At 38.1% G+C, this 27,892-nt stretch overlaps 1 protein-coding gene across 1 annotated transcript in view; it reads left to right on the top strand.

The window, feature by feature from the left end:
- Window positions 1–27,892, top strand: part of ADGRV1 (adhesion G protein-coupled receptor V1) — a 541,109-nt gene that overhangs the window by 225,982 nt on the left and 287,235 nt on the right. The window contains exons 78-83 of the mRNA XM_043464669.1: window positions 4,598–5,005; window positions 10,547–10,731; window positions 13,741–13,990; window positions 14,474–14,613; window positions 16,140–16,300; window positions 24,097–24,197. Of these exons, the coding sequence (XP_043320604.1) occupies window positions 4,598–5,005; window positions 10,547–10,731; window positions 13,741–13,990; window positions 14,474–14,613; window positions 16,140–16,300; window positions 24,097–24,197 (1,245 nt within the window). The remainder of the gene's footprint in view (window positions 1–4,597; window positions 5,006–10,546; window positions 10,732–13,740; window positions 13,991–14,473; window positions 14,614–16,139; window positions 16,301–24,096; window positions 24,198–27,892) is intronic.

The following is a 27,892-nucleotide window of genomic DNA, read 5'->3' as shown; positions in this document are numbered from 1 at the left end:
CACATTATGTTTATGACATTAAGCTTTAGCTTTGAATACAGTTCAATTTTTTTCACTTAGACCATGTTTTAAAATGATAGTCTTTTGTCTTTTTGTTTCTTTTGGAAAAGTTGATTATACAATGCAAAATGCCTTACATACATCTGTTCTATAAAATCTGTAGAGATTTAACGTTTCTTTAGGATGTAACTGTGTAAGACCAGAAACAAAAAGTATGGGTCAGTGTTCTGATTTTTACCTGAACTAGTTGAAAATCTTCTTTAGGACTTCCAATACTAACTGTGTGTTTCCTGTGACCTTTATGTTTCTTTAAATCCATGGGTTCAGGAGACTGTCTCACAGCTACTTTTAACATCCACTTTATTAGGTGACATCAAGTGAAAGGGAGGAAGCATTATGTTTTAAAGTTTATTTTAGGAGCAAAACTCTAATGTATTAAGACAAAGCTGAATGTCTGCTCCCGTTGAAGCATGATTGTGGAGATCGGAGCTTGCCCACCGTAGCCGTCTGTATTTCCCTCCCCTGGACTTGTATAACTCCCAAACCCCACAGCTTGAAAGCTGCCATTCTGGACAGTGCTGCCTTTTCTTTTGTTTCAAGATCCCAAGCCTGGGGACACTTCAGGCCTCACGGTTTCTAGGTTGTGCCTTTGTGCCACGCGCTGTTTAGTGCATGCTGGTTGTGTTACTGTTGGGTGGCTCTCATGAGCAGAACATCCTGTGCGTGAGATCCAGCAGATGTGCCACCAGTTTGCTGTAGCAATTCTGTGAGTCCGGGATTGGAGGTGAGGACGCTAGCTGTGGGTAGTGAGCTGTCCTGGAAGCCTGCCAGGAAGGAAAGTTGTCTTTATAACGGAGTCTACAGCTTGGCAAGCCAGAAGATGCAACTCTATCATATGAGACTCTCGAAATAAACTCCATTCTAAATAGCCCGCAGTGGTATGAGCATGAAAAGAAGTATTTTGATTCATTGGGAGATTTTAGCATTTTTCCTTTTAAGCATTTAAGATGGTAAGAGAAATGAGAAAAAAAAATGTGTTCTTTCTTCTCCCATGAAATATATATCATCATATGCTCTCTACTTTGTAGGGCAGAAGAGTGGAAGAAGTGATAAAAAAAAAAAGATTTGAGACTTATTTTAAACTAGTTCATACACTCAGTTGAAAGGGGAGTTGAAAATGCCAAAAGAAGAATCTGAATGCCAATATCTCTGTCATAATCATTTATGTTCTTTCTAGATTATTCACAAATGATCCCTTGTAAAACACATGCTGTCACTAGCATGTAACTCATAGCATTTTAATAGCACTATAAAAATCAACATAGAGGAGCCCTGTGGTGATGAAAATGTATCTTGACTATATCAACATTCATATCCTGGTTGTGATACAATTATGCAAGATGTTATTAATATCTATGAAGGATGTTAGGAAAGGGTAGAGGAGACCACTCTTTTATATTTCTTAGAAGTGCATGTGAGTCTGTAATTATGTCAAAATACAAGGTTTAATTTTAAAAATTAGAAAGAAAAAATTTACCTCTCTGGTCTGATTTTTTTTTTCATTTAGTTTTATTAGTTGGAGGCTAATTACTTTACAATATTGTAATGGTTTTTGTCATACATTGACATGAATCAACCATTTATTTATTTTCCTGTTGCTTCATCACTCTTGAATTTTCTGTCTTTGAATGCTGGGCATATTGTTAGAAGAGAAAGTCATATAATTCAATTTTCCAGTAGCTAGCAAGTATGAGAAAATAATTATGGACCACGTTGCTATTATGGACCAAGTTGCTATTCTGTTAACAGTAATACTATTCTTGATTTTACTTTAAACAGCTTTTAATAATGTAGTTAATAGCTGTAGTATACATACAGTATACCTATCTTCAGTAGGTCCGCATTCCCAGTATGCACATACTATAAATTCCTATATATCTCCATATTTCTGATCTAAAGGTGAAGGATATAAGGACTTGAGATAATGAAAATTTCACTCATTCCAGTTATCTTTAAATTAAATAGGCCTGTAGCTAAGCCAAGTTTGAAAACCAATTCCAGATATTTCATTTGTGTATGTGTGTACAAGAAAAAATATGTCTATCCTTCTTATTCTTACATTGGTTATTCCACCAAAAGCTGTTGATTTTCACTATTGCTTTTAAATTGCATAGTGCTTCTTCTTTGTGTTTGTTACATGTATTTTACAAACATGAGAACATTTTGATTGTTCTAGTTCCTTTAAACATCTATATTGTGAAATTCTATAAATTCTACCAGAAAACAGTGAAGAGAATGTGTATGTGCAATTTACAGTAATAAAATCACCACCACGTAGCTTAGAAAATGCAGCTTTATCAGATGCTTAGCACTAGCTGCCGTGAACCTTCTCTGCCATCCTGAGAGGGGAGGATAACCTCTTGGCATCTTGCAGATAACCTCTATTCTGAATTACACGATGAATTACTACCTCGCTTTTATTTATAGCTTTACCACATACCATATGCCGTTTAGGTTTACCTGTTTGGTAATTATGGAGATGAGATTCTTCTAGTATTGTCTCACGATATGCTTTCTTTCGTTGTCCAGCAGGATGTTTTTGAGAAACGCCTGTGCTGATGATGTAGTTCTTTCATTTTGACTCCTATATGGTTATCTCAATGAATAGTTTAATTTCTCCATTCTGAAGCCAGTAGACTTTTGTGTTGCCTCCTTTAGTCTTTCCTCCAACCTCCCACCATTATGCTGCAGAGACTCTTGAAAACCCTACATGTTCATTGATTTTTCACTTTTTGCCACCCTTGGGCACTTCCTCCTCTGGAAGCCAGCTCTTCTCCTTTGGGCATCTGGAGCACCACTCTTTCCCACTGTTAACTCTTTTCTCTTTGAGAACCCCTTCCTGTTGCTTGTGTTAGTCTTTCTGACCAATAAATTTTGGGGTCCACCTATACTCACTCTGTAGGCTAGACCATTCCCACCTGTTTTCTTTAAATATCATGTGTAAAATGAGAACTCCTGAATTTTTATCACTAACGTCTTCACCACCCCAGATCCAGACTCATTTATCTGATTGCTGTTGCTTGGCATCTTCATTTGAATTGTCTAAAAAGCATTTCAAGCTTAATATATATAACATATATATGATGGATAACTCCTATTTTGCCCTTGGTGATATTTCCCCTAGCTTACTGCCATTCATCCAGGCAAATAGCTTGGAGTTATCCTCATTCTCTTCGTCTTTTGCATACAGCACTGAATTAATCAGAAAGTCCTGCTGACTCTACACTCTAAATATATTCCCAGTTTGAGCTCTTCTCACCCTCTCTACTCCTACAACCAAAGCTACCATTATTTCCTTTTCTGCAGGAACTAATGTAAAAATCTCCTATCTTTTCTCCCTGCTTCCATCCTCTCCCCCTGCTTCAGCCTAACTGTCCACAAGAGCCAGATTGCTCCCAAATATATGAAATAAAGTATGTCACTCTCCTGCTGGAATCCTCCAGTGACTTCCTACCACACTTTGTATCAGGGACGTATGTGATCTGACACATACATCTTCAAATTGTTAGTCAGCTCACAACTGGAGAAGTTCTGTGAGGCAGTTATGGCATTTCTTCTCTAATTCTCTTTCTTGATCTATTCTAAGGCATCTAGCTTTCCTAACCTCATCACTGTATGATGTGTGTTTATCTCTCTAATTTGTCTTGGGAGATTAGAAAAATTATAAAACTCCATGTTTTATTTTTAAAAAAATTTTTAAAAAATACAGCATGGTTATATTTTAATACACAACCGAAAGACAAAACACCATAGTAAATTGACAACAATAAAATACAATGTTTCTGGACTTCCTTGGTGGACCAGTGGCTAAGATTCTGAGCTCCCAATGCAGAGGGCCTGGGTTCGATCCCTGGTCAGGGAACTAGATCCCGCATGCCATGACTGAGAGTGCATGTTGCAACTAAGGGTCTTGCGTGCCACCACGGAGATGGAGATCCTGCGTACTGCAACTAAGACCTGGAGCAGCCAAAAAATAAAATACGATGTTTCCTTTGCATTGAGTGACAAACGGTTAACGTTCTTAGTCATAAATGAGTTCTTAGACACCAGTAGAAAAGACTTTGACTTATCAAGGGAAATGGAAAAAGAAGAAAAGGAAATAACACAAGTGACTAGTAAGGATTAAAGCGTATGTGAAGGTGACTGAGCTGAACAATAAAAGGAAAAAAGGCAACTTCTTTGTAATATAATTACCAAAGATTAAAAATCTGACATTTGTGTAGTTTGAGGAAATATAGCCACATGGACACTAGAGGACAAGATTGATGAGGGTTCATAGTGAAAAGTGAAAGTGAACGTCACTCAGTTGCCTTCGACTCTTTGCGACCCCATGGACTGACTATACCATCCATGGAATCCTCCAGGCCAGAACACTCCCATAGTAGGAGAAAGTCTAATGTGGGCTCAAACTATAAATTTAAAGCAACACCTGTCTTAATACCAGTGTTGTGGCCCATCAGATCGTTTAAGAGAAAATTGGTTCCGGACGGGATCAGAGGTTTATAGTTGCACTTAAGTGGTGTTGTCTAATTTCTAGGAGTTGAGGAGTGCCGAGACCATCGGTCGTACTCTCATATCTCCAGCTATTTCTGGGAAAGACTTTGTGAGAACCGAAGGCACCTTGATCTTTGAGCCCGGCCAGAGAACCACTGTCCTGGACGTCATCCTCACGCCAGAGACAGGGTCTTTAAATCCATTTCCTAAACGCTTCCAGATCATGCTTTTTGATGCGAAAGGGGGTGCCGGAGTCGATAAAGTGTACGGGACCGCGAACATCACTCTCGTCTCCGACGCGGACTCTCAGGCCTTTTGGGGGCTCGCGGATCAGCTGCAGCAGCCCCTGGACGGCGACATTCTCAACAGGGTGCTCCACAGCGTCAGCGTGAAAGTGGCCACGGAGAACACAGACGAACAGCTCAGCGCCGTGCTGTATTTAATAGACAAGGTAAGAAGTCCTTGCAAGTGTTAGCAGTTTCATACTTTTTTTAAAAGACCAAAGCCGCATGCGGTTATCGTATCAGTTATAATGAATTTATATGGTAGAGTCGAATTTCTGAATCTCAGAGTGGAGTTCACCATATCTGACCGTGTGCTTTTGCTTGGATGTGACTGGTGCTGGTTTGGGGGTTCAGAGAAGGATGAGTTCTCTACTGCAGCAGTAAGGACAGACCGGTGTCTGAAAAGAGGCTTCGGAGATCAGAAGCTCCAGGCTCTTTCTGCTACTTCTGGAAACTGCATGGACATCTTCTGAGATAGTGTGCAGTTTTTCTAAGTCCATAAACGAGGACTAGGACTAGATTATATGGCTCTTCTGGTTGAAGTGCTATGAAGCTGTTGCTCTTTGCTTGTTCCCTGCTCCTCCTGGCTACTGGAAAGAATTTACTGTAGGAAATGATGTTACTTAAATTTTCTAATGATGAAATAGTATAGTACAATTGCAATTTGATTTAGGCTATAAAGAGGGAAAGAATGCACAGTAACTGTATTTTAGAAAAGATACATTAAGAAAGCTACATATTAATGGTTGAGAATCAACACTTATTTAACTAGAGCTGTCAGGTAGTACATCTTGATTCTTTTTTTTTGAATCTGTCATGAATGATGAAACTGAATTATGAAAGAAGATCCTATGGAAAAAATGTAATTAACTTTTTTTTGAGTAACCATTAATAAACAATATAAGTTCTTCTCATATATTAAAACCATTTATGTGGAATAGGTGACTTGGCAATTATTAGAGGCATGAAATATATTTAAAGTGTTCTAAAATATTATAAGATCAAGTAGAAACATTATTTGTATTCTTAAAAAGAAAATGATTTTATTTCCACTGAAGTTACCTTTGCTCTGATTATTTTCAAATCATGTTATTGTTACTAAATTTTTTCAATGTTATGGCATATTGTTTTCTTGAAGCTGTTTATATGTCAGTACTGAAATATGATGATTCAAGTAACTGACATCATTCAATAATATTATACATTAAAATATATGTTATATCAAGAAAACTGAAAATTTCTACTAACAGAGAAGCCTTGAAAAGATAGAAATCTATATCTTGTTCAGCAGTGGGAAGGCTCAATAACATAGAGACAACAGTTTTCTATAAATTAACCTATAAACGGAGTATTCAGTTCAGTTCAGTTCAGTCGCTCAGTTGTGTCCGACTCTTTGCGACCCCATGAATCGCAGCACACCAGGCCTCCCTGTCCATCACCAACTCCCGGAGTTTACTCAAACTCATGCCCATCGAGTCGGTGATGCCATCCAGCCATCTCATCCTTTGTCGTCCCCTTCTCCTCCTGCCCCCAATCCCTACCAGCATCAGGGTCTTTTCCAGTGAGTCAACTCTTCGCATGAGGTGGCCAAAGTATTGGAGTTTCACCTTCAGCATCAGTCCTTCCAGTGAACACCCAGGACTGATCTCCTTTAGGATGGACTGGTTGGATCTCCTTGCAGTCCAAGGGACTCTCAAGAGTCTTCTCCAACACCGTAGTTCAAAAGCATCAATTTTCCGGCGCTCAGCTTTCTTTACAGTCCAACTCTCACATCCATACATGACTACTGGAAAAATCATAGCCTTGACCAGACAGACGTTTGTTGGCAAAGTAGTGTCTCTGCTTTTTAATATGCTATCTAGGTTGGTCATAACTTTCCTTCCAAGGAGTAAGCGTCTTTTAATTTCATGGCTGCAGTCACCATCTGCAGTCATTTTGGAGCCCAAAAAAATAGTCTGACACTGTTTCCACTGTCTCCCCATCTATTTCCCATGAGGTGATGGGACCAGATGCCATGATCTTAGTTTTCTGAATGTTGAGCTTTAAGCCAACTTTTTCACTCTCCTCTTTCACCTTCATCAGGAGGCTTTTTAGTTCCTCTTCACTTTCTGCCATAAGGGTGGTGTCATCTGCACATCTGAGGTTATTGTATTTCTCCCGGCTATCTTGATTCCAGCTTGTGCTTCTTCCAGCCCAGAGTTTCTCATGATGTACTCTGCATATAAGTTAAATAAGCAGGGTGACAATATACAGCCTTGACATACTCCTTTTCCTATTTGGAACCAGTCTGTTGTTCCATGTCCAGTTCTAACTGTTGCTTCCTGACCTGCATACAGGTTTCTCAAGAGGCAGGTCAGGTGGTCTGGTATTCCCATCTCTTTCAGAATTTTCCACAGTTTATTGTGAGCCACACAGTCGAAGGCTTTGGCGTAGTCAATAAAGCAGAAATAGATATTTTTCTGGAACTCTCTCTTGCTTTTTCGATGATCCAGTGGATATTGGCAATTTGATCTCTGGTTCCTCTGCCTTTTCTAAAACCAGCTTGAACATCTGGAAGTTCTCGGTTCATGTATTGCTAAAGCCTGGCTTGGAGAATTTTGAGCATTACTTTACTAGCGTGTGAGATGAGTGCAATTGTGTGGTAGTTTGAGCATTCTTTGGGATTGCCTTTCTTAGGGTATTAGTACTATCAAAATATCAGTAAAGTCTTTTGGATTTTTTAAAATTAATCAAAATGATGAGTTCACCTGGGAGAACATACATCAGAAATTTTATGAAAAAGATGAAAAATGATAGGGACCTTATTCTTCTCAGTATGAAAATAAGAAGTTATAGTGATTAAAACAGGATGAACTGGTGCTGTCACAGATATTCAGATTAGTAGAATAAAACAGAAAGTGAAGATATAATCCAATTACATATGAAAATTTCGTATACGATAAAAGTGACATTTCAGGTCAGTTGTCAGTTCAGTTCAGTCGCTCAGTTGTGTCCGACTCTTTACGATCCTGTGGACTGCAGCATGCCGGGCTTCCCTGCCCATTACCAACTCCCAGAGTTTACCCAAACTCATGTCCATCACCTTAGTGATGCCATCCAACCATCTCATCCTCTGTTATCCCCTTCTCCTCCCACCTTCAATCTTTCCCAGCATCAGGGTCTTTTCCAGTGAGTCAGTTCTTCGCATCAGGTGGCCAAAGTATTGGAGTTTCAGCTTCAGCATCAGTCCTTCCAATGAATATTCAGGACTGATTTCCTTTAGGATGGACTGGTTGGATCTCCTTGCAGTCCAAGGGACTCTCAAGAGTCTTCTCCAACACCATAGTGCAGAAGCATCAATTCTTTGGCACTCAGCTTTCTTCTAGTCCAACTCTCACATCCATACATGACCATTGGAAAAACCATAGCTTTGACTAGACGGACCTTTGTTGGCAAAGTAATGTCTCTGCTTTTTAATATGCTATCTAGGTTGGTCATAGCTTTTCTTTCAGGAAGCAAGCATCTTTTAATTTCATGTCTGCAGTCACCATCTGCAGTGATTTTGGAGCCCAAGAAATAAAGTCAGTCACTGTTTCCATTGCTTCCCCATCTATTTGCCACGAAGTGGTGGGACCGGATGCCATGATCTTAAGTTTTCTGAATGTTGAGCTTTAAGCCAGCTTTTTCACTCTCTTCTTTCACTTTCATCAAGAGGCTCTTCAGTTCTTCTTCACTTTCTGCCATGAGGGTGGTGTCATCTGCGTATCTGAGGTTATTGATATTTCTCCTGGCAATCTTGATTCCACTTTGTGCTTCATCCAGCCCGGCATTTCACATCATGTACTCTGCATAAAAGTTGAATAAGCAGGGTGACAATATACAGCTTTGACATACTCCTTTCCCTGTTTGGAACCAGTCTGTTGTTCCATGTCCATTTCTAACTGTTCCTTCTTGACCTGCATGCAGATTTCTCAAGAGGCAGTAGTTATTATTCTCTAAATGGTGTTGATACATCTGATTGAACCATTTGAAAGTAAAATATTAGCTGTTTCTCCATGTTAAACCCACTCCAAAATAAATCCCAGACTGGTCAGAGGTCTAACTGTAAAGCTGAAACCAGGAAAGTAGTAGCAGAAAACATGGATGAATCACTTTTAATATAAAAGTTTACATTGGGGAAGTTCCTTCTGAATATAAAAATGCAAAAGTCATAAAGGAAATGATTGATAAACTTGACCACATAAAGTTTAAACAAAATTTCTCTTTGCATATACCACAAGAAAAATCAAAAGGCACCTCAATTATATAGTCAAAGCTATAGTTTTTCCATTAGTCATGTGTGGATGTGAGAGTTGGACTATAAAGAAGGCTGAACGCTGAGGAATTGATACTTTTTAATTGTGGTGTTGGGGAGGACTCTTGAGAGTCCCGTGGACTGCATGGAGATCAAACTAGTCAATCCTAAAGGACATCAACCCTGAATGACTCAGTGCTTTGGCCACCTGATGCAAAGAGCTGACTCATTGGAAGAGACCCTGATGCTGGGAAAGATTGAAGGCGGGAGGAGAAGGGAACGACAAGGGATGAAATGGTTGGATGGCATCACTCAATGGACATGAGTTTGAGCCGTCTCCAGGAGATGGTGAATGACAGGGAAACCTGGCGTGCTGCAGTCCACGGGGTCACGAAGAGTCGGACATGACTCAGCATCTCAACAACAACAACAACAATATTTATAGTCAATTATATCCCAATAAAGCTGGAGGGAAAAACTAAAAAAAAAAAGAGTGCCTAATAGGTGTGGGGAATATTTGTACAAATACCTGTATAATGAGTATTTAAGCATTACTTATAATAACAAGAATTGGGAAAACTAGCCGTTAAAAGGGGCCTGCCATATCCGTAAAATGTGACATGTTTTCACAATTTAGACATAATTAGAATATGACAATAATGAAACAAGCATTGAAAATATAGGGTTGAAATTTTAAGAATAAAATATGAGGTGCCAATTAACTTTGAATTGCAGATGAACAATGTATTTTTTAGTATAAGTGTATTGCAGATAAAAATAAATATTTTTATTTACAAGCATTATTTGGAACATACTTATATCAGGCAATTATTGACTGATTATCTGAAATTCAAATAGAATCACCTATGCTTTATTTGGCATACATTCATATGTCCCATATGTATTTCATATGTACTTAGATTCAGAAGTATAGGATAGGATTTCCAATTGCTGATAGAACTTTGCTCTATAGGGTCTCATATTTTAAGTAAAATTGTTTTATGTTTGTAAGTTTTATTATCTCCCGGATTCTCAGTTCTTTGAACCAGAATCTGCTTTATGCTGTATATGTCTTTCATAAGGCCATATGAATTGGGATAGATGTAAAAGTGAGTTCAATTTTGACTCGTGATATTTATTATTGCAGTTAGAATTAAGTGACCCATGCAATCCTTTGGAGCTTTATCTAGATATTATATAGAAAATATTCTTGTGACTATGCCTTCTCTTTATAAAATGATTATGCTTTTTAAAGTTCAAATGTATTTGACATTTAAATGTCAAATATAATTTTGACACTACTCAAATTCTTCATAGGTTCATGTTTATTTTTGTTAATGTTGGTAACTGGTCATAAAGAACACATTATACCTTACGTATCATTTAAGCAGTTGATTTTTTAAGATACAGTTTCATACTTGGGATTTTTTTCCAGATAACTGTTGAAGGAAGAAAACAAGCATTAAGCATTGAAAGCCGAAATCTTTTCTATGAGATCCTTTGTGCTCTCGTTAACCCAAAACGCAAGGACACTAGGGGATTCAGTCACTTTACTGAAGTGACAGAGAGTTTTGCCTTTTCTTTACTGACTGATGTTACCTGTGGCTCTCCTGGTGAAAAGTAAGTATCTTTTAATATAATACCATACCTTACATGTATTCCTTTACAGGGTAGAAAGTGATAAGAATGCAAATTGACATTTTGATGATGTAACTAAGGCTTATACAATCAATGAATTATACTTGATGGGCAAATTAAGTTAATTATTTGAAGAAAACATAGAAACTACATCCAGAAAAAATTAATTTATACTGCCAGTAATATATTCTTCTTGTTTTGAAGGGTCTTTTAAAAATAAAACATCTTGTTATTTACTCTTTTTTATATAATGAGTAGAAGATACATTCTGAATGGAAAAAAAGGATGATTCCAACTTTTAGATTATTTCAGGCCATTTTTTAAATTGTGGTAATGTATACATAAGACAGATTTTACCATTTAAACTATTTTTCTGTACTTCCTGGTAGCTCAGATGGTAAAAATCTGTCTACAGTGCAGGCAGACCTGGGTTCAATTCCTGGGTGGGAGAGATCCCCTGGAGAAGGAATGACAACTCCTCCAATTTTCTTGTCTGGAGAATCCCATGGACAGAGGAGCCTGGTGGGCTACAAACCATATGGTTACAAAGAATTGGACATGACTGAGCGGCTAACACTTTCAAGCTATTTTTAGGTGTACAATTCAGTGACACTTAGATATTCATGATTGTTGGGTTACCATCCCTAGTATGCATATCCAGAACTGTCATCCTCTCAAATTAAAAATCTCTACCCATTAATAACTCTCCATTCCTCCTTCCCTCTGTCCTGGTAACCTCTATTCTACTTTTTAATCTCTATTCAATTCACCTATTCTAGCCATCTCATAAGTGGAATCATGTAATATTTGTCCTTTGTGTTTGCTGTACTTTGCTTAGCATAATGTTTCTTCAGGTTTTATCCATGCTCTAGCATGTATCAGAAATTCACTTAAATTGTTTTAATTGCTGTATAGTTGATTTACAATGTTGTGTTTCTGCTCTGCAGCACAGTGATTCAGTTATACATATGTATATATTCTTTTCATGTTCCTTTCTCTTATGGTTTATTACAGGATGTTGAATACAGCCCCTGTGTATACAGTAGGACCTTGTTTTTTATGCATTCTGTACGAGAATACTTTGCATCTGCTAACCCCAAACCCCCATCCCATCCCTCCCCTGAGCTTTGGCAACCACAGGTCTTTGAGTCTGTTTAGTGGATAGGTTCATTTGTGTCATTTCAATTCCACATAAGTGATATTATAAGTGATATCATATAGTATTTGTCTTTCTATTTCTGATTTACTTCACTTAGTTTGATAATCTCTGAGTCCATCTGTGTTGCTGCAAGTGACATAATTTCATTCCTTTTTTATGGCTGTGTAGTACTCCATGCTATGTATGTACTACATCTTCTTCATCCATTCGTTTGTTGATGGTCATTTAGGTTGTTTCCATGTCTTGACTATTGTGAATAATGCTGTTATGAACATAAGGGTTCATGCATCTTTTTGAATTATAGCTTTTTCTAGACATATTCCCAGGAGTAGGATTGTTGGATCATATGGAAACTGTGTTTTTAGCTTTTTGAGGAACCTCCTTCATATTTTCCATAGTGGTTGTACCAACTTACATTTCCACCAACAGTGGTTCACTGATCTCAGTCAGTTTGTACGTGGTCATGGTGGAGAGGTCAACAGTGGCAGCTTTTAGCTCCAAGTCAGCAGTGAAGATGTGGATGGAGAGATGAAGAGATGAGTTTTTATAAGCTGTTGTGGGTGGCCTATATGGATTGAGATGTTTTAGTAGGCATTTTGGATGCAGAGGTCTAGAGCCTGAATGAATGGCTGGACTAAAGATAAATGTTCAAAAGCATCAATTCAAATATGGTAAAGATTTTTTTAAAAAGAGTATATAGCTAGAGGAAAACGTTAGCCCTTACCTTTTCCTTTTGTTTCTCAAATCTTCTATTTAAAATTCTCAACTTGATTTCCTAGGTTAGGGGCCTTGATGAGGTATTTGTATGCATGATACAATTATATATACTCAACATCACTTATGGCCTATCTCACTTACCTTTATCCTACTGTTCTCCATATTTTTCCAGACAGGTTTCAAGTGTGATTTATCTTTGTGTCTTTTCATTATTTGTAGACATGATGTGTCCACAGAAAAACATATATCAGATTTTTTTGAGGACTGGTTACAAAATACAGACTCAAAGAATCTCTAGTCTCCCCTAGGCAAGGATTTTGATTTAGTAATAATTGGATGTAATGTAGAAATATGTATTTCTTTTTTTTTTTGGCTATAGGATCTTAGCCTCCTGATTAGGGATTGAACCCACGTGCCCTGCATTGTGAGCTCAGAGTCTTAACCACTGGACCACCAGGGAAGTCCCTAGAAATCTGTATTTTTAAAACAAGCTTCAAGGTGATTTCAACACACACTGAGGTCTAAAAAGCATTTTCACCGAGCAGAGGATCTAGTGCCTGGGGGTTGTTGTGAACAGAATTATTAAATGGATAAAGATTCTATTCAGGGCCATTTCTTTTATCAGGGACATGGTTAGATTAGAAATGCTCTGATGGCTTAGAAAAGGGTGAGGTGAACTCGATGAGAACTTGGCTGTAGATATATAAGGTTTGTGATACTCTTGATTATAAATAAGAGAGTTTCAGTTGAATGGTGCATCCTTTCTCACCCTATTCCTCCCATGCTGATGTGACTAACACAGAAATAGACATTTTTATAGCACAGATTCTGATAACTGTGAAAAAACTTTCAGAAACCCATGTTTCAGATCAGAAGGGGGATCAGGCAAGAGGATACAGAAAGTTCTGTGCAAAAAATCCTAACAATTCACCATAAAAGAACTGAAAGCATATTCTCTTTACTGCTTCTGGGTAAGTAGTATCATGGTTGTACATAAGGAAGAGAGGTCCAGTGTAATAGATTTTTAACAATGTAATGGATTTTTAACAAATATGAATGAATATACATATGCAAATACATGCCATTTTAGCAGAACCTTTGCTTTTCTCTCATAGAGGCAAAACCATCCTTGACAGCTGCCCGTATTTGTCCATACTGGCTCTTCACTGGTACCCTCAGCAGATCAATGGGCACAAGTTTGAAGGAAAAGAAGGTGATTATATTCGAGTTCCAGAGAGGTTATTGGATGTTCTGGATGCAGAAATAATGGCCGGGAGAAGCACATGTGAATTAGTCCAGTTTACAGAGTATAGCAGCCAGCAGTGGTTTATGACTGGAAACAATTTCCATGCCCTGAAAAATAAGGTAATCTATCAGTTAAAGAATTATGTAGTTGGAATCTGCTTTTTCCTTTGCAAACATGCTCCTTAGGATACATGCACTTGATTAGACTTAAGGTAAGTGCTACATATGGTAAGCTAATGATGAAACATGTCCCATCTTTATGAACTCTTTGTAGAATGTTTGGGCTTAAAAATAGTTGCAGATATTTCCTTCATGTTTTATTGAATGAAATGAGAAAGTGGAAAAAACACATAGCTTTCACTAAAGCTATATCCCACTCCTGATGAAGACTGACATTGAAAATGAATATTGTCACGTGGAGACTGGTCAGTAGCTGGAGTGGGGTAGGTCTGCAGTGGAAAATCCACCAGATGCCCTGTATTCATAAGGAAGCTAACGACTAATAGTGCCAAAAGTGACGAGAAAAATGAAGCAAATTTCAGACTGGGAGTCTTGACATTTAATTTGAAGATGTTACATTTTCGGTTCTTTCTGGTATTACAGGTATTATCTTTGAGTGTGAAAGGTCAGAGTTCACAACCCCTGACCAACAACAATGAGATTCTCTACAGGATTTATGCTGCCGAGCCTAGAATTGTTCCTCAGACTCCTCTGTGTCTCCTTTGGAATCCGGCAGCTGCGAGGTACTTGTTAATAATTCTTTAAAATCAGAGTTTGTCCCTTCTTCATTCTGGTACCATTAAGCCCAGTTTTTTGTACTGAACATAGATGGTCTGGAGTGAGATTTTTAGACTGGAGAATCACCACTACACTAAATGAGGCAACGCAGTGTAGGAAGTGGTCTAGCCTTGTGCAGGTGACAAATGCAGCCAAACAATTTAAACATGTGTATAACTCATTACTTAACTCCTTTATTATTACGACTTCCATGGAACTTAGCGTGAGTTCTGCTCAGTTCAGTTAACCTTCCTGTGGTTACAGGTTAATTTATGAAACAGTGAAGGAAATTCTTTTGACTCCTTCCCTCTGGACTTGTAGTTCTGGATCTGATGCTCTATGTCTGGACGGATCAGTACAGATTCATAATTCTAATCCATGTATGACTTGGATCACATTTGGGGATTAAAGCAGGCACAAGAAGGGGAAGAAGACAGCGACTCTTCCTTTGACTCTCCTTGGCCTCGGACCTCATGTTTCTGAGCAGTTCTCTCCCTGGGAGCTCAGCCAATGTTGTAGGATCAGGCATGGCTGGCCTAGAGAGTTTTGAGTTCAAATCAGTCACTAGATTCTGTTACTTTCAGCCACACAAACTAAAATTCTGTAAAGATTCCACAGCCTAGTTGGGTAACCAGCTGTCCTCTTCAAACACCAAAATTCTGGCTAGTCTCTGTGTGGGAAAATAACTTTCCTTTGAAATTCCTAATGTCTGAGGACGGACTTTAAACCTAATACACAGATACTGTACAATCCTCAATGTATAATTAATAGTGAATGTTTTAAGCTTGAATCCACAGTTCGGGTTAAGAAGTTTCATGCCCTTAGAGAAATAAGGGGATCAAGAGGACCTAGAAGTGACTGCTCTTGAGCAGAGTAGTCACTAAGGGATGCTCAGAAGGTGTGGCATGTGACACTGTATTTGCTATAATTGTGACAAACTTTTGGTGCTAAAGGTCAAACCTTATAGAAGGAGACACCCGAAAAAACCCTCGAAGACATGTGTGTAATGTAACTGGCTCAAAATCCAAATAGGTGGGGACAGAAGCACTTAGACAAGCAAGTAATTTATGTGGTTCAAAATATAGGAGTTGTGAAAAATGGGGAATGGTGAACACTGCACATTTTTGGCTGTGTTGACCTTTTGGTACTCTTGAATGCTAGGGAAGAGTACTTCCTGTTGAATACCTTGAGTTTGTTTGCTTTAGATGAGGTGGGGGCTAGCACTGCTGGTTTGAGAGGCTCAGCTTCTTCAATATTGACGATGCTTTTGCAGGTTTGGTTAATGTTTAGGCTGCTGTTGAAGGTGTCTGTGGGATCTGCTGTTTCATGTCTTGGACAAGATGTTCCCTCCAGTGTTTCTGCTTGAACATGTGGTCTGCTTCCATCTTGAGTAAAGAACACTTAGGTTCAATAAATTATTTTTTCTTCAAAAGCCATCTCCACACCTTAAGTACTGATGAAAGAGTAGTGACGATTGTGTTTTTTGCTCTAGCTGGTTGTCCGACAGTCAGTTTTGCAAAGTGGTTGAGGACACTTCAGACTACGTGGAATGTGCCTGTTCATACATGTCTGTGTACGCGGTCTACGCCCAGACTGACAACTTGTCTTCATACAATGAAGCTTTTTTCTCTTCTGGCTTTATATGTATTTCAGGTGAGTTACCGTATTTTTAAGTCAATAATTTAAAATATTGATGAGAATAAAAGTTTTCCCAGGGTCCTTTTATATAAATGCAGATGTGCTGTAATTCATCAACATTACAAGAAAATAAACTTTCTCGTGGTCTTTTTTGTTTTTGTTTTTAATTTTCTTTTTTTGGCTGCATTGTGTATTGCGTGGGATCTTAGTTCCCTGACCAGGGATTGAACCCATGCCCCCTGCAGTGGAAGCACATAGTCTTAACCACGAGGCCAGGAAAGTTCCCTCTCATGGTCCTATTCATTAATTCATACAGCCGTTATTTATGGAGGACCAACTTTGTACTGGGGATAAGGCAAGAGCAAGATATAGTTCCAGCTCGTCAGCAGTGTATATCCAGTACAATGTGAGATAGAAGTTAGATAGTAAAAAAAAAGTTAAAGTTGATAGTGTTGATTTAGAAGGCAGATTCTGCAGTAGATAGCGGGATTGCGTGAGATAATATAAATAAAGCATTTTGTATTTTCATTAAAAAATAAACCTACCCCATGGATTGATTTGCATTTTTCAGTCTAGAAGCTTTAAGTATATTCAACTACTATGTTAAAAGATAAATTTTCTTTCACCTTCTATATCTAGGTCCCATTTCTGGCAAGAATAGGAACTTGAGTAGGGTAATGTGTGTCAAACGATTTACTTATAAGTAAACTTTGAACAGCTATAGAATTATTCTCATTTGCTGTTTTTACTTTATGGTTGGGAGTCTGAGAATTCCTTACACTGTATTTCTATCCCGACCCTTATGGATTGTGTGCCCCAAGTCAGCTTTTACAGCCCTACAGCTGCTTTTATGAACAATAAGCTACACAGAGAACTGGGTATAGGGTAACTGTGCCTGTATTCAAATCCTTGTCCTGCCACTGGCTAGTTGCGAGACTTAGGGCAAATACCTCCGTCTCCCCGCCCCAAATAATTGATTTTAAATTGTGTTAACAGGGTGGTAGATATACTAGCTCAGACCATCTGCCTTAATGATGTTTGGTATGTAAATGTGGTTATCATTAAATGTTTAGTGTGTAGACTGTCCCCTAATAATCTTTATTGATTCAGAAAATTTTGTGGAGGTAGAAACATGTAATTAATTATCCTTCTTTGTCCTGGTTGTTAAAATCTTTCCACTGTAATTTAATATTCTTTGTCCTAGTTGTTCAAATATTTCCTCTGTAGTTTCACTTTAAAAGTTATACATTTTCCTTAATGTATCTTAATTCTAAACCTTAGATTCAATAGCAGATGTTAATAATTTCTTATTCTTAATAACATCTTCCATAAGAATGATGGTTCTTGCTTAATAGATTCTTCTAGGTTTCAAAATCAGATGGCAACACCCTATTTTATTTTGATGCAATCTATTTAGAGAAATTTCATAGACTGATGAAATAGAACCAAAAGGTACAATGCTGAAATAAAATCTAGATATCATCTCAAACATAGAGACATAATTCTAAGTGCTAATATGACCCACAAAAAATCCCTTGCTTGTTCTAAATACTCAACATCAAAGCAAAGAATTTTACAAACTAAAGAGAGAATGTTATCTTGGTTTTTTAGAAGACTAGGAGGACTTTAAGATATTTTCTGAGAGAACTGTTAATAAATATATATGTTTGCAACTCACTCTTAAAAAGATTTGCTCATGTATTTGAAAACCAACACCCAGATATTAGTATCTACCTTATTATTTTTGACTTGGAGTCATAGTTGAAATTATCAGTTTTCCCCCCCTCTGCTCCTGACGTACTGTGACATGGATTGCACGTTCGGTGGTTCACGAGGCGGTTCTGTCTTTGTGCTCAGTTTCAGCTTCTGGGGAGGCTGAAATTACATTTCTGAGAGGGCCCCCAGAAAGAAGGCGAGAGATTTTTCCATATTTTTCCATATGGAAAAATATTTTCCATATTTACATACACATGCTCTCATTTAAGTTAGGCCACACCAAATATCCCTTTGAATTTGGGAGCATTCTAACTCTTTTCTTGAAATGTGGCAACATGCAATCAAATAGGAATTTGACCATTGTTTAATAAAAAAATTAAGATAGATCACAGTGTATCTGTTCTAATTCTGGTTTACAGTTCTGGTTGCTCTACTAGAGCAGAACAGTTGAAATGATCCAAGCATGTGTAATGAGTATGTAAACCAAGAAGCTGAGTAATCCTCAATATGGAAAGGTGAAAGATTAGGATATATACCTATGATTTTTAAAACTGTAAACCAGTTTATCAAATTCCAAGAAATTAAACTGAAGTTATCCATTGAAACTAAAAGCTATAGAGGGGAGAAGTAAATGACTGTGCACATAAGTGTAACATTATGGGACTCACCTCAAAGGGGGAAGAAATACAGCTCATAACAACTTTAGGTGATAATACCATAATCTTATAGTTACTAAGGAACCTAAGCATGCTTCTTAATATTTGGAGAATAATGTCAAAAGAAACCTGCTCTGCTTTCCCTAACTGTTGATGTTGGCCTGTCAAAGGTAGACATCGGATTAAAATCATCCTGATTTTATTCTGGGTACAATTCATATGGCCTCATGAGCTTAATGAGACCTCTACATTCCAAAATCCACTTCATCATTAACATCAGTATGTGAATTCAGTCATGTTTGGTGTACTTGTAGGAGAGTCTTCTATTTTGAAGTGCTTTTAAACTGAGATTAGACTGCAGAGCTCACATTTGTTTCATTTTTTTTTTTTCTTTCTTTTTGTTCTCTGTGGTGGAGAAATCCTTTAACACATTAGTCAAACTAAAGCTATCCCTTTTAAATAACTAATAGTTTTATTTACTCTATAGATTACTAAGTATATAAATGCCAACACAATGTCATTGTTTAAAGTAGGTAACAGGAAATAATTGTCTGTAAATTACTAAATAGTTAGGTTTAGGGATGAGGAAATCAGCCACAATCTAGAGTTCTTTGAAGCATGCTCATTCTTTTGTTCAGGTTTATTAAACTGTAAGGGCTTCCCAGGTGGCTCAGACAGTAAAGTATCTGCCTGCAGTGTGGGAGAACTGGGTTCGATCCCTGGGTAGGGAAGATGCCCTGGAGAGAGGAAATGGCAACCCACTCCAGTATTCTTGTCTGGAGAATCCCATGGACAGAGGAGCCTGGGTGGGCTACAGTCCATGGGATTGTAGAGAGTCAGACACAGCTGAGCTACTAACGCTTTCTTTAAGCTGTAAGAATATTCTAGTTGTGCCTTTTATATTTTATAAGCTGATATTTTGATAGTTTTTCTAGAAAAAACTTTATTAGATGCCACCCATTCTTTTTTTTTTCCACCCATTCTTTTGAAATTATTTTTGAAGATGAGATATTTTCTAAATTTCTGTGTCACATTCGTCCCAAAATGTTAAGTTCATATTCACACGAATCATTGTCCTAAGACAGCCATTATCATTATGGGGAGAGTATATCAAAAGTTTCATTCTATCAAATTGGGAGTTATTCATAAGTAGAATAGAGAAAGATGTGTAAGAGCTTTAAAAAAAAATAAGTAGTTTGAAGGGGTAACTGCAGGTGATAGAGAAGTCAGAGAGCTTCGTCTAACTCTGACATGGCATAAAAATGTAGGATGTATCTAGCTAGGTACGCGTAGCTGGATCGTTTAGGATGACCCTGGCTGGCACATAACCGGAGGCAAGTCAGATATACTAAATAAGCAGATTTAGTTCCAGGACTGATTAGTTCAGCACCTCAGTGGCATCATCAGGGGCCCAGCCTCTTCTCGTGTTTCTGTTCCGCTCTCCTCAAAGGTTTCCTTTTCTTTTCTCCACCTCTCCTCTGCATGGTCTTGAGCTGGCTGCGGCAGCTCTGAACGTCCCACAACGATGTCTGGGCTTGCCAAGAGAAAAGCACTTATGTGGATCCTGTTTTAAGAGCCGAAAACCACCCAGAGTGTTTCCCCTCACATCTCTGACCAGAGCTGTGTTGTATGGCCTTTTATAAACAGTCCCTTTAGAGTTTGACACAGTGGCCCCAGCCAGTGTTTCTTCGATGATGGAAATGTGGCTCCTGACCACATCTGGTGATGGAGCCCTTGAAATGTGGCTAGAACAGTTGGGGCCTGAATGTTTAATTCTATTTAATTGTAATTAATTAAAACCTACGCGGCCCTGTGTGGCTAGTGGCTATTGTACTGAACTTCACAGGTTACCTGAAGGCTGGTCTCCTGGTAACCTCATCCCTCTGGAGTCAGTTCTTCCCTCTGATACACAGAACTTGTGTACTGTCAAATGTGGCATATGGACTTTTGTTCAACCTGGTAAACTCTCTAGATTGACAGTTTTGTTTTTCTGTCCTTAGCTTATTAGTAGCTGTAATCCAGGGGCATTGTGTTGAAGGGAGTGTTGAAGAAATTTGGGAATTAGCAGAGATGAGCAACAGAAATGTTAAAAGGGTGATAGTTACAGCCAGCATTAGGTGGAGGAATAGAAAAAAACCTCAGGTAACAGGTGAGTATCTGATTTAATAATCTAGCGGTCATTTGGTTTTTTTTTTTTAATGTTTATCCATAGAGGTGGCTTTAGTGATAGAGGACCCACTTGCCGGTGCAGGAGATGTGGGTTTGATCCTAAGTCAGAAAGATCCCCTGGAGGCGGGCATGGCAGCCCACTCCAGTATTCTTACCTGGAGAATCCCATGGACAGAGGAGCCTGGCGGGCTACAGTCTCTAGGGTCACAAAGAATCAGACACAACTGAAGTGACTTAGCACTCACGCTTAGAGGAGACAGAGATACATAATAAAACAATATAAAATTTATAAATATTTTAAAGGAATTTTCATGGGGAAAAATGTAATATTTGCCTTCTGGAGGATAAACTTTAGTTATTTTGAAAGTATATCTCATTCTTAAGGGATACCAAACAGGAGTTGTTTACTAGATATGCATGTTCATATATAAACATTACATATATTTATGCACATGCAAACATTCAAATATTGTACAGATAGATAACAAGATCTTTGGTCCTCTTTGGTACTGACAAAAGAATCTAGCTGTTCTTTAGAGTTTTTCTTATCTAAATCAAAGATTATCAATATTATTTTGTTAAGGGTAATTTATCTTCCCTCTTCATATCTAATCATATAGAAAAGTCATTTGTGTTAGTAAACTGATTAAATTTTTTTCCAGTGAAGTCTGTAACCTACATATTGCTAGGAAAAAAAAGCAAATGAAGATTATTTAATAAATTACATGTTTGTTTTTCTGCCTAGTTGCTAAGGAATCAGTCTCTAAGAAGCTGTTTAGAGTTTACCTTTAGGTAATACCTGGATTTGTTATACCTTATTTTTTAGAATTCCTTTTAGAATTTAACCTTTGTACTATGTGATTTACATATTAAGGGAATTTAAACCAAAAAAAATTGTTAGTTTAAAAAAATCTGCCTTGTAAATTTAAATTTTGTATGCTAAATATAGCTCTTCAATATCATGAGAAAAAAGATAAATAATTAGTCTTCAGGAACTCGGTAACCAAAGTATTTATTTCTTTACATCTAAGGTATTCAGTAACTCTCACAAGGTCAGCCGAGGCTAGGCTGCTTGAGGCTTTTTCCCCTGCATCCTTTTTTCCTAAATAAAAAAAGCACTTGGATAACATCATACATCATAGTTACAGGCTGTTAGAATCCAGCCCATTTTCCTGCCACTGGCTTTGAATCCTGGACTGTCACCAGGTGTCATGCTAGCATTTTTAATTAAAGCTTAGTAGACTTAATTAAATATTCTTGATCTGGTCAAGTTTAAGTGTAATAAATTTATATCACGAAATGGGAGTGTAATGGAGAATTACCAAGTTAGGGGGAAAGGCTGCGAATAAGCTCTTTTTGGGAACTAGAAGAAACAGTTGATTCAGGAGTATTTTTCCTTTGCCGAACACAAATCCCCTTGCCTCACATTGTTACCATCCACCACGGTAAGCTCACAGAAAAGCATGTATTTGTCATCACTTGGCCTACAATGAAATGAGACTTGCAAGACCCTGCTTTTAAGTCAATGTATTACACGCGCGCACACACATACACACACACACACACACTCTCTCTCTCTCTCACACTCAACTTGAACTTTGAGTTTAAGGTGGCTCTGATCATCACAGAAATGCAAAGCGTACATTAGTGAGTTTGGAACAGCAGCTTCAATAGTTGATAAGCTGCCTGAGCAAAGATGCAGTTCCTGGGTATGCTTGTGTGCCTTTGTGGGTGGATTTGGGAGGCAGCCTCAGGACCTACACGCCTGTCCCAGAACGCCTCATGGCAGCCTTCCAAAGAAATGGATTACTCCGGATCTCTTGGCCCAGTTTCTAGGCTGAAAGCCTTGACTAATGCAGAGCCTCACTTCCTGTGTGAAACTTTGTCTACCTTTTGCAAACCTAAATACACTGAGAGCTTTTCCGCGAAAGGGCTTCTGAGAGGCATTTCTGTGCTGACCAGTAGTCACAGACCCCACGTGGGCATTTTGCAGCTGCCCAGTCCACTTATGCCAACATGTGGTGTAAGTTCCATTGCTTCAGAAAATATAATGAGGAAACAAAATAAATGCAGCTTCTCCTGTTTGCCAGGGGGCCATTGATGAATGAGATAATGCATGCAAAATACAGGGCAAAGCAACATACACAAGCCAGTTGTTATGTGTCATTACTTCCTAGACAAAATAACCCTACTGAGGACGAGAGTAGAGTAAAAGGCTTAAGTGATAAAGCAAATATGTCGCTTTTTGCAGCACATTTAAATTTTTAAAAGTAAGGAAATCTTTTAAAATATGTGTACAGTCTGCCTTTAAAACCTAGTAGTAGGGACTTCCCTGGCAGTCCAGTGCGTTAGACTTCTCCTTCCAATGCAGGGGGCGTGTCGGTTCAATCCCTAGTTGGGGAGCTAAGCTCCCATGTCTCGTGGCCAAAAATCCAAAACATAAGCAATATTGTAACAAATTCAATAAAGACTTTAAAAATGGCCCACATACAAAATCTCAAACTAATATTAAAATAAATGTATACAAATTGAAAGATAAAAAATTTTATGGGTTTGTCCTGAGATTCTAATCATCCCCTTGAAGTAGTGTAGGTAGGTGAGTTCAAGTAGAGTCAAAGAAAATAGGAATAATGTTTTTCACACCACTTAGAAGCGTAGATATTTGGGTTAAAAACCACCTTGGTGGGAAAGAACACATTTTGTTCCTGGTTTTGGCACCCAGGAGTGTAAGGTTGCTTTTAAAATTCATAATCACCACTTCTGTAATTGCCTAACTATTCTTAGTAGATAAAAGGGGTAATTACCAAACCTGAGTTTTGGTAGCATCAATCCCAATTTTATGCCTGAAAAATCCTATTCACCTCCACAAATATATCCCTTTAGCCAAGGCACCCGTTCTTAGAGAATTTAGAATGAAATTTGATTCTTTTCTTAAGCAGTTAACACTTGTCTGCTGGAAACAGAAAACTAAAAGTTTAATGAAATTATTAATCAGCTTAATTTGTGCTTTCATTTTAGTCGGGAAGTAAACAAGTAGATATTTGAAATGTAAAGTTACCCTTTGGGCTTAATTGAGAAGTGTGAGGATTTTATACGTCTGGTCAAGTGGCGTGGGTTGAAATTGAAACATGAACGTCCCCAGAGATATTGTGCTATGTGACCTTGTATTGTAAGCCCAAAGATACTGCGCTTACCTTTTCTGAAGATTTCACCATGCTCCTGTTTGTTCACGGATTGTAAAACCGCACACGGCCTTTTTTGTTCCTACAGGTCTCTGCCTGGCTGTTCTTTCCCATATCTTCTGTGCCAGGTATTCCATGTTTGCAGCTAAACTTCTGATTCACATGCTGGCAGCCAGCTTGGGTACACAGGTAGGAGAGCGTGGGATTTCCCGCTTTCATGCAATGTTCATTTCTCCTGTGATCCTTGAGCTGAGTGTATAAGTAAAATTTAATCTCACCCTAGTTGAAATAGGCTCGCTTAGTTTTGTAGTGGAGAAGAATGAGGAAGGAGACCCGTAAGAGCAAACGAGAGAATCAGGTCTAAGCAGTGTAACATTGTTGAGCTCCTTTATCTCTTCTGCAGATAATTACCTTGATATCACCGCTAACAAAGAAAATAGCTGCTGCCTATTAAGAAGCATCATGTTGGCAATTTATACATGTAAATATATTGTAAATACATATATAATATATTTAATATAATATATAAAATTAGCACATTTCAGTTTAATCTGAATAAAACATGCTGTGTTATAGATCCTTTATGTGGAGGGCATTAAGATGATACGTACTTTAAGACATCTGGATAATATATTTTGCTTCATTTAGTATTATAGAATACAATTTGGTAGACCTTTCTTTTTTGACAAGCTGTCTATGGCAGAAGAAATAATGTGAAAAACACTGAGTCATTCATTAGCATGCGTTTTAAACCATCTAGTTTTTAAAGCCCAGAAGGCAGATCAAGATGAAATTAAATGCCTTTTCTGTCCATAAGGTACTCACAGTCTAAAACAGTAGATGTGTATACAGATAACTCTAATGCAGTGTGATAAGTGTAAACACAGACTATGTGTGAAGATACGTGAGGACTTAATTTTTCTGTGAAGGTTAAGAAAGGCTTCCTAGAGGAGGTGATATTTGGGCTGAGCTCAAATGAAAAGTTCCCACAGCTTCTTGATTAGCAGTGAGATGGGCATAGACATAAGTATAAGTAAACAGGAAAAAGCATGATCCCTTCTACTTGAAGGCTGTCATTACAGTTCTAGATTGTAAGGATACACTATATAATGTTATTATTGTGAGAACTTGGTAACACTATTGTATAAAATTTCCTCTTTTTTGGATGGTGGATACACTTCTACAGAGCAGAAAATGCTGTTTCCTGATTCCTTGCTGGTGTATGCATGATTCGATTTATGTAAATTTATTGTGCTGTGTGCTTAGAATTTGCATGCATTTTAAGATGCTAATGGCATTCTATTGAATTCCAGGCAGAACTTTTAAAAATATTATTAGAGGAGGGGCTGAAACATAAAATGGAAAATTATTTGGAACACTGGCCTTCTCTTGCCTTTTTTGCTCCCAGGAATGAAAATGACATGAGTAAATTTCTTAACTCTCTTTTTTAGGGAACAATTAACTGCTGAATTCTAAGTAGAAGATACCAGATTGTACTTTTAAAGTACCTATGAACTATGAGAGGTAACAGCTGTTACCAAAGGGGGGTTTACACTGAGTTTGACAAGGCTATTTATATTGCCTTGGTAACTATCTTAGCTGTCTGATCTTGCCTTTGCTTCTTGTATTTAAGATCTTAGAAAACCCGCCTTCCATAATTAGCGTTTACTTGGCTGTATTCACCACCCACTCTGGTGATTTTTTGGCAGCAAAGTTTGTACAAGTCTTAATTATAGAACCATAGAATTACAGACAACTCTTCAGTGTCCTAGCAGACAAATTTGCTCATGTCTAGGGATGTGAAAAAGAAGACTCAGGATTTATATCTTGGGATGTTGCCTTCTGATTCACATTGCACTTAACATTAATTTTGGAGAAAGTGGTTAGTCAAATCCATGTTTTTCAATATATTTTTAGAAGAGATAAAACAGTGTGGCATGAAAACCCTGCAGTGTCTGACTTGTGACATGGGATAACTAAAACATAATGTCCGTAGTTTATTTTTGGCAGGAGGATTGCTGATAGTTTTTGATAGAACGTTCTCTTTCCTCAAAATGTTTTACCCATCTACTTTGATTTTTAAATATACTCCCTAAAATAAAGAGAATAATTTTCTCCCATAAAACCTTTTAGCTAAGCCTTTGAAAATTTCTTAGATTCTCCAGAAATAGAAATGGAACTGACTGTAGGAACTTGGGCCTGCCTTTTCTTTTATGGATTTTAAAATCATGTTTATATCTGTAGTTATAGAATCTTGCCTATTGCAGGGGTGGGGGGCGGGAGGGGGGGTTCAGGTCCTTTCTCAGATCTCTCATTTGAATCCTCTATCAACTCAAGGTTCATATTCTTATAGAGAAGTCTTAAAAAATACAGTTTGACCTGTGGTCCTTAGACTAAAAGAATAAAATTTCTCTAGCTGACTTCAAGAGTTTGAGTTGTGAATCTTTTGCAGGCAGGTCTGCCAAGACTGGTTTTAAAGACTTTATTTCTGGCCTAAGTTGAATGACTTTTGTGGGAAAGGGCAGAATGGAAATGTAGTGGCCTCTGACTTCCTTTCAGGACAATGTGTCAGTGAGGGAGGCAGTCAGCATGAGGAGAATGTGGTAGTCTGTCTCTGCTTCTAGAAATATATATTGTATCTAATATTCTTGCTTTACAAGGTGAAAGATTCTGCTTTAATCTGGAATTTATGCCATTTAAGCATCTTTGAGAACTACTGACTCTAAATTACCAGCAGGTGGCAGTAGATGATTTTTTTTTTCCCCCCTAAACCGGTTTTTGGTCTGGAGCAAAGATGGAGTTTGACTCTGCCTGCCAGCGGAGGAGATTCAGGAGACGTGGGTTTGATCCCTGGGTCTGGAAGATCTCCTTGGAGTAGGAAATGGCAACCCAGTCCCCCTGGGTCTGGAAGGTCTCCTTGGAGTAGGAAATGGCAACCCAGTCTGGTATTCTTGACTAGAAAATTCCATGAACAGAGGAGCCTGGTGGGCCACAATGAGTCCGTGGGGTCACAAGGAGTCTGACATGACTGAGCATGCCTAACTGAACTGAAAGATGGAGTTCAGTAGAAAACTTGAGATTTTTTCTCAGCACTTCTTTCACTGGGCTAAATATTCTACTGCAGCTTAGAAAATAGGCATCTGTGATTTTCTGCCCCTCTCCTTTTATCCCCTTTGTTCAGATTTGAACTGAGGAATCTGAAGGGCACTGTGAGAAAGCTTACACATCACTAACTGGGACTTCTCTGACTTCCCTGGTGGCTCAGATGGTAAAGAATATGCCTGCAGTGCAGGAGACTCGGGTTCAGTCCCTGGGTCAGGAAAATCCCCTGGAGAAGGTCTTGGCAGCCCACTCCAGTATTCTTGCCTGGAGAATCCCATGGACAGAGAAGCCTGATGGGCTACAGTCCATGGGATCACAAAGAGTCGGACATGACTGAGCAACCAATACTTTCTTCTTTACTTACTTTTCAGCTTGGACTATGTCTTTCTATCACTGATCATTTATAGTTAAATTCAGGGGCATAACATTATTTTCATTATATTTACATTGTTATACGCTTTAAGAAGTGTGTTGTTACAGAAAACCGTGTTGATTGAAGTGTCACAGAAGTTTTGAGATCCAATCTGTGTTTTCATTAGTGTTTACTTTTCAAGTGTGTGTTTTTCCTTCAGTGCCAAGGTAATGTTCCTCATTCATCTGAAAGAATGACAAGAAATTGTGAGACCTTTATCTTCAAGCTTGAAGGAGAAGAGAGCAAATAAATTTTCATGGCACTGGGTGCTATTTCTCGGAAAAACATCTAATTATATCTTTGAAATTTTTATCTTAGAATCACATTGCCAACCCATGTGTGCCCTGATAAGGCTGGTAAACAACGAGGA

This window comes from Cervus canadensis, chromosome 4 (genome assembly GCF_019320065.1).
Source record: "Cervus canadensis isolate Bull #8, Minnesota chromosome 4, ASM1932006v1, whole genome shotgun sequence".
NCBI classification, from domain to species: domain Eukaryota; kingdom Metazoa; phylum Chordata; class Mammalia; order Artiodactyla; family Cervidae; genus Cervus; species Cervus canadensis.
Note: the sequence above shows the minus strand (reverse complement) of the source record. Positions and strands in the feature narration are given on the sequence as shown.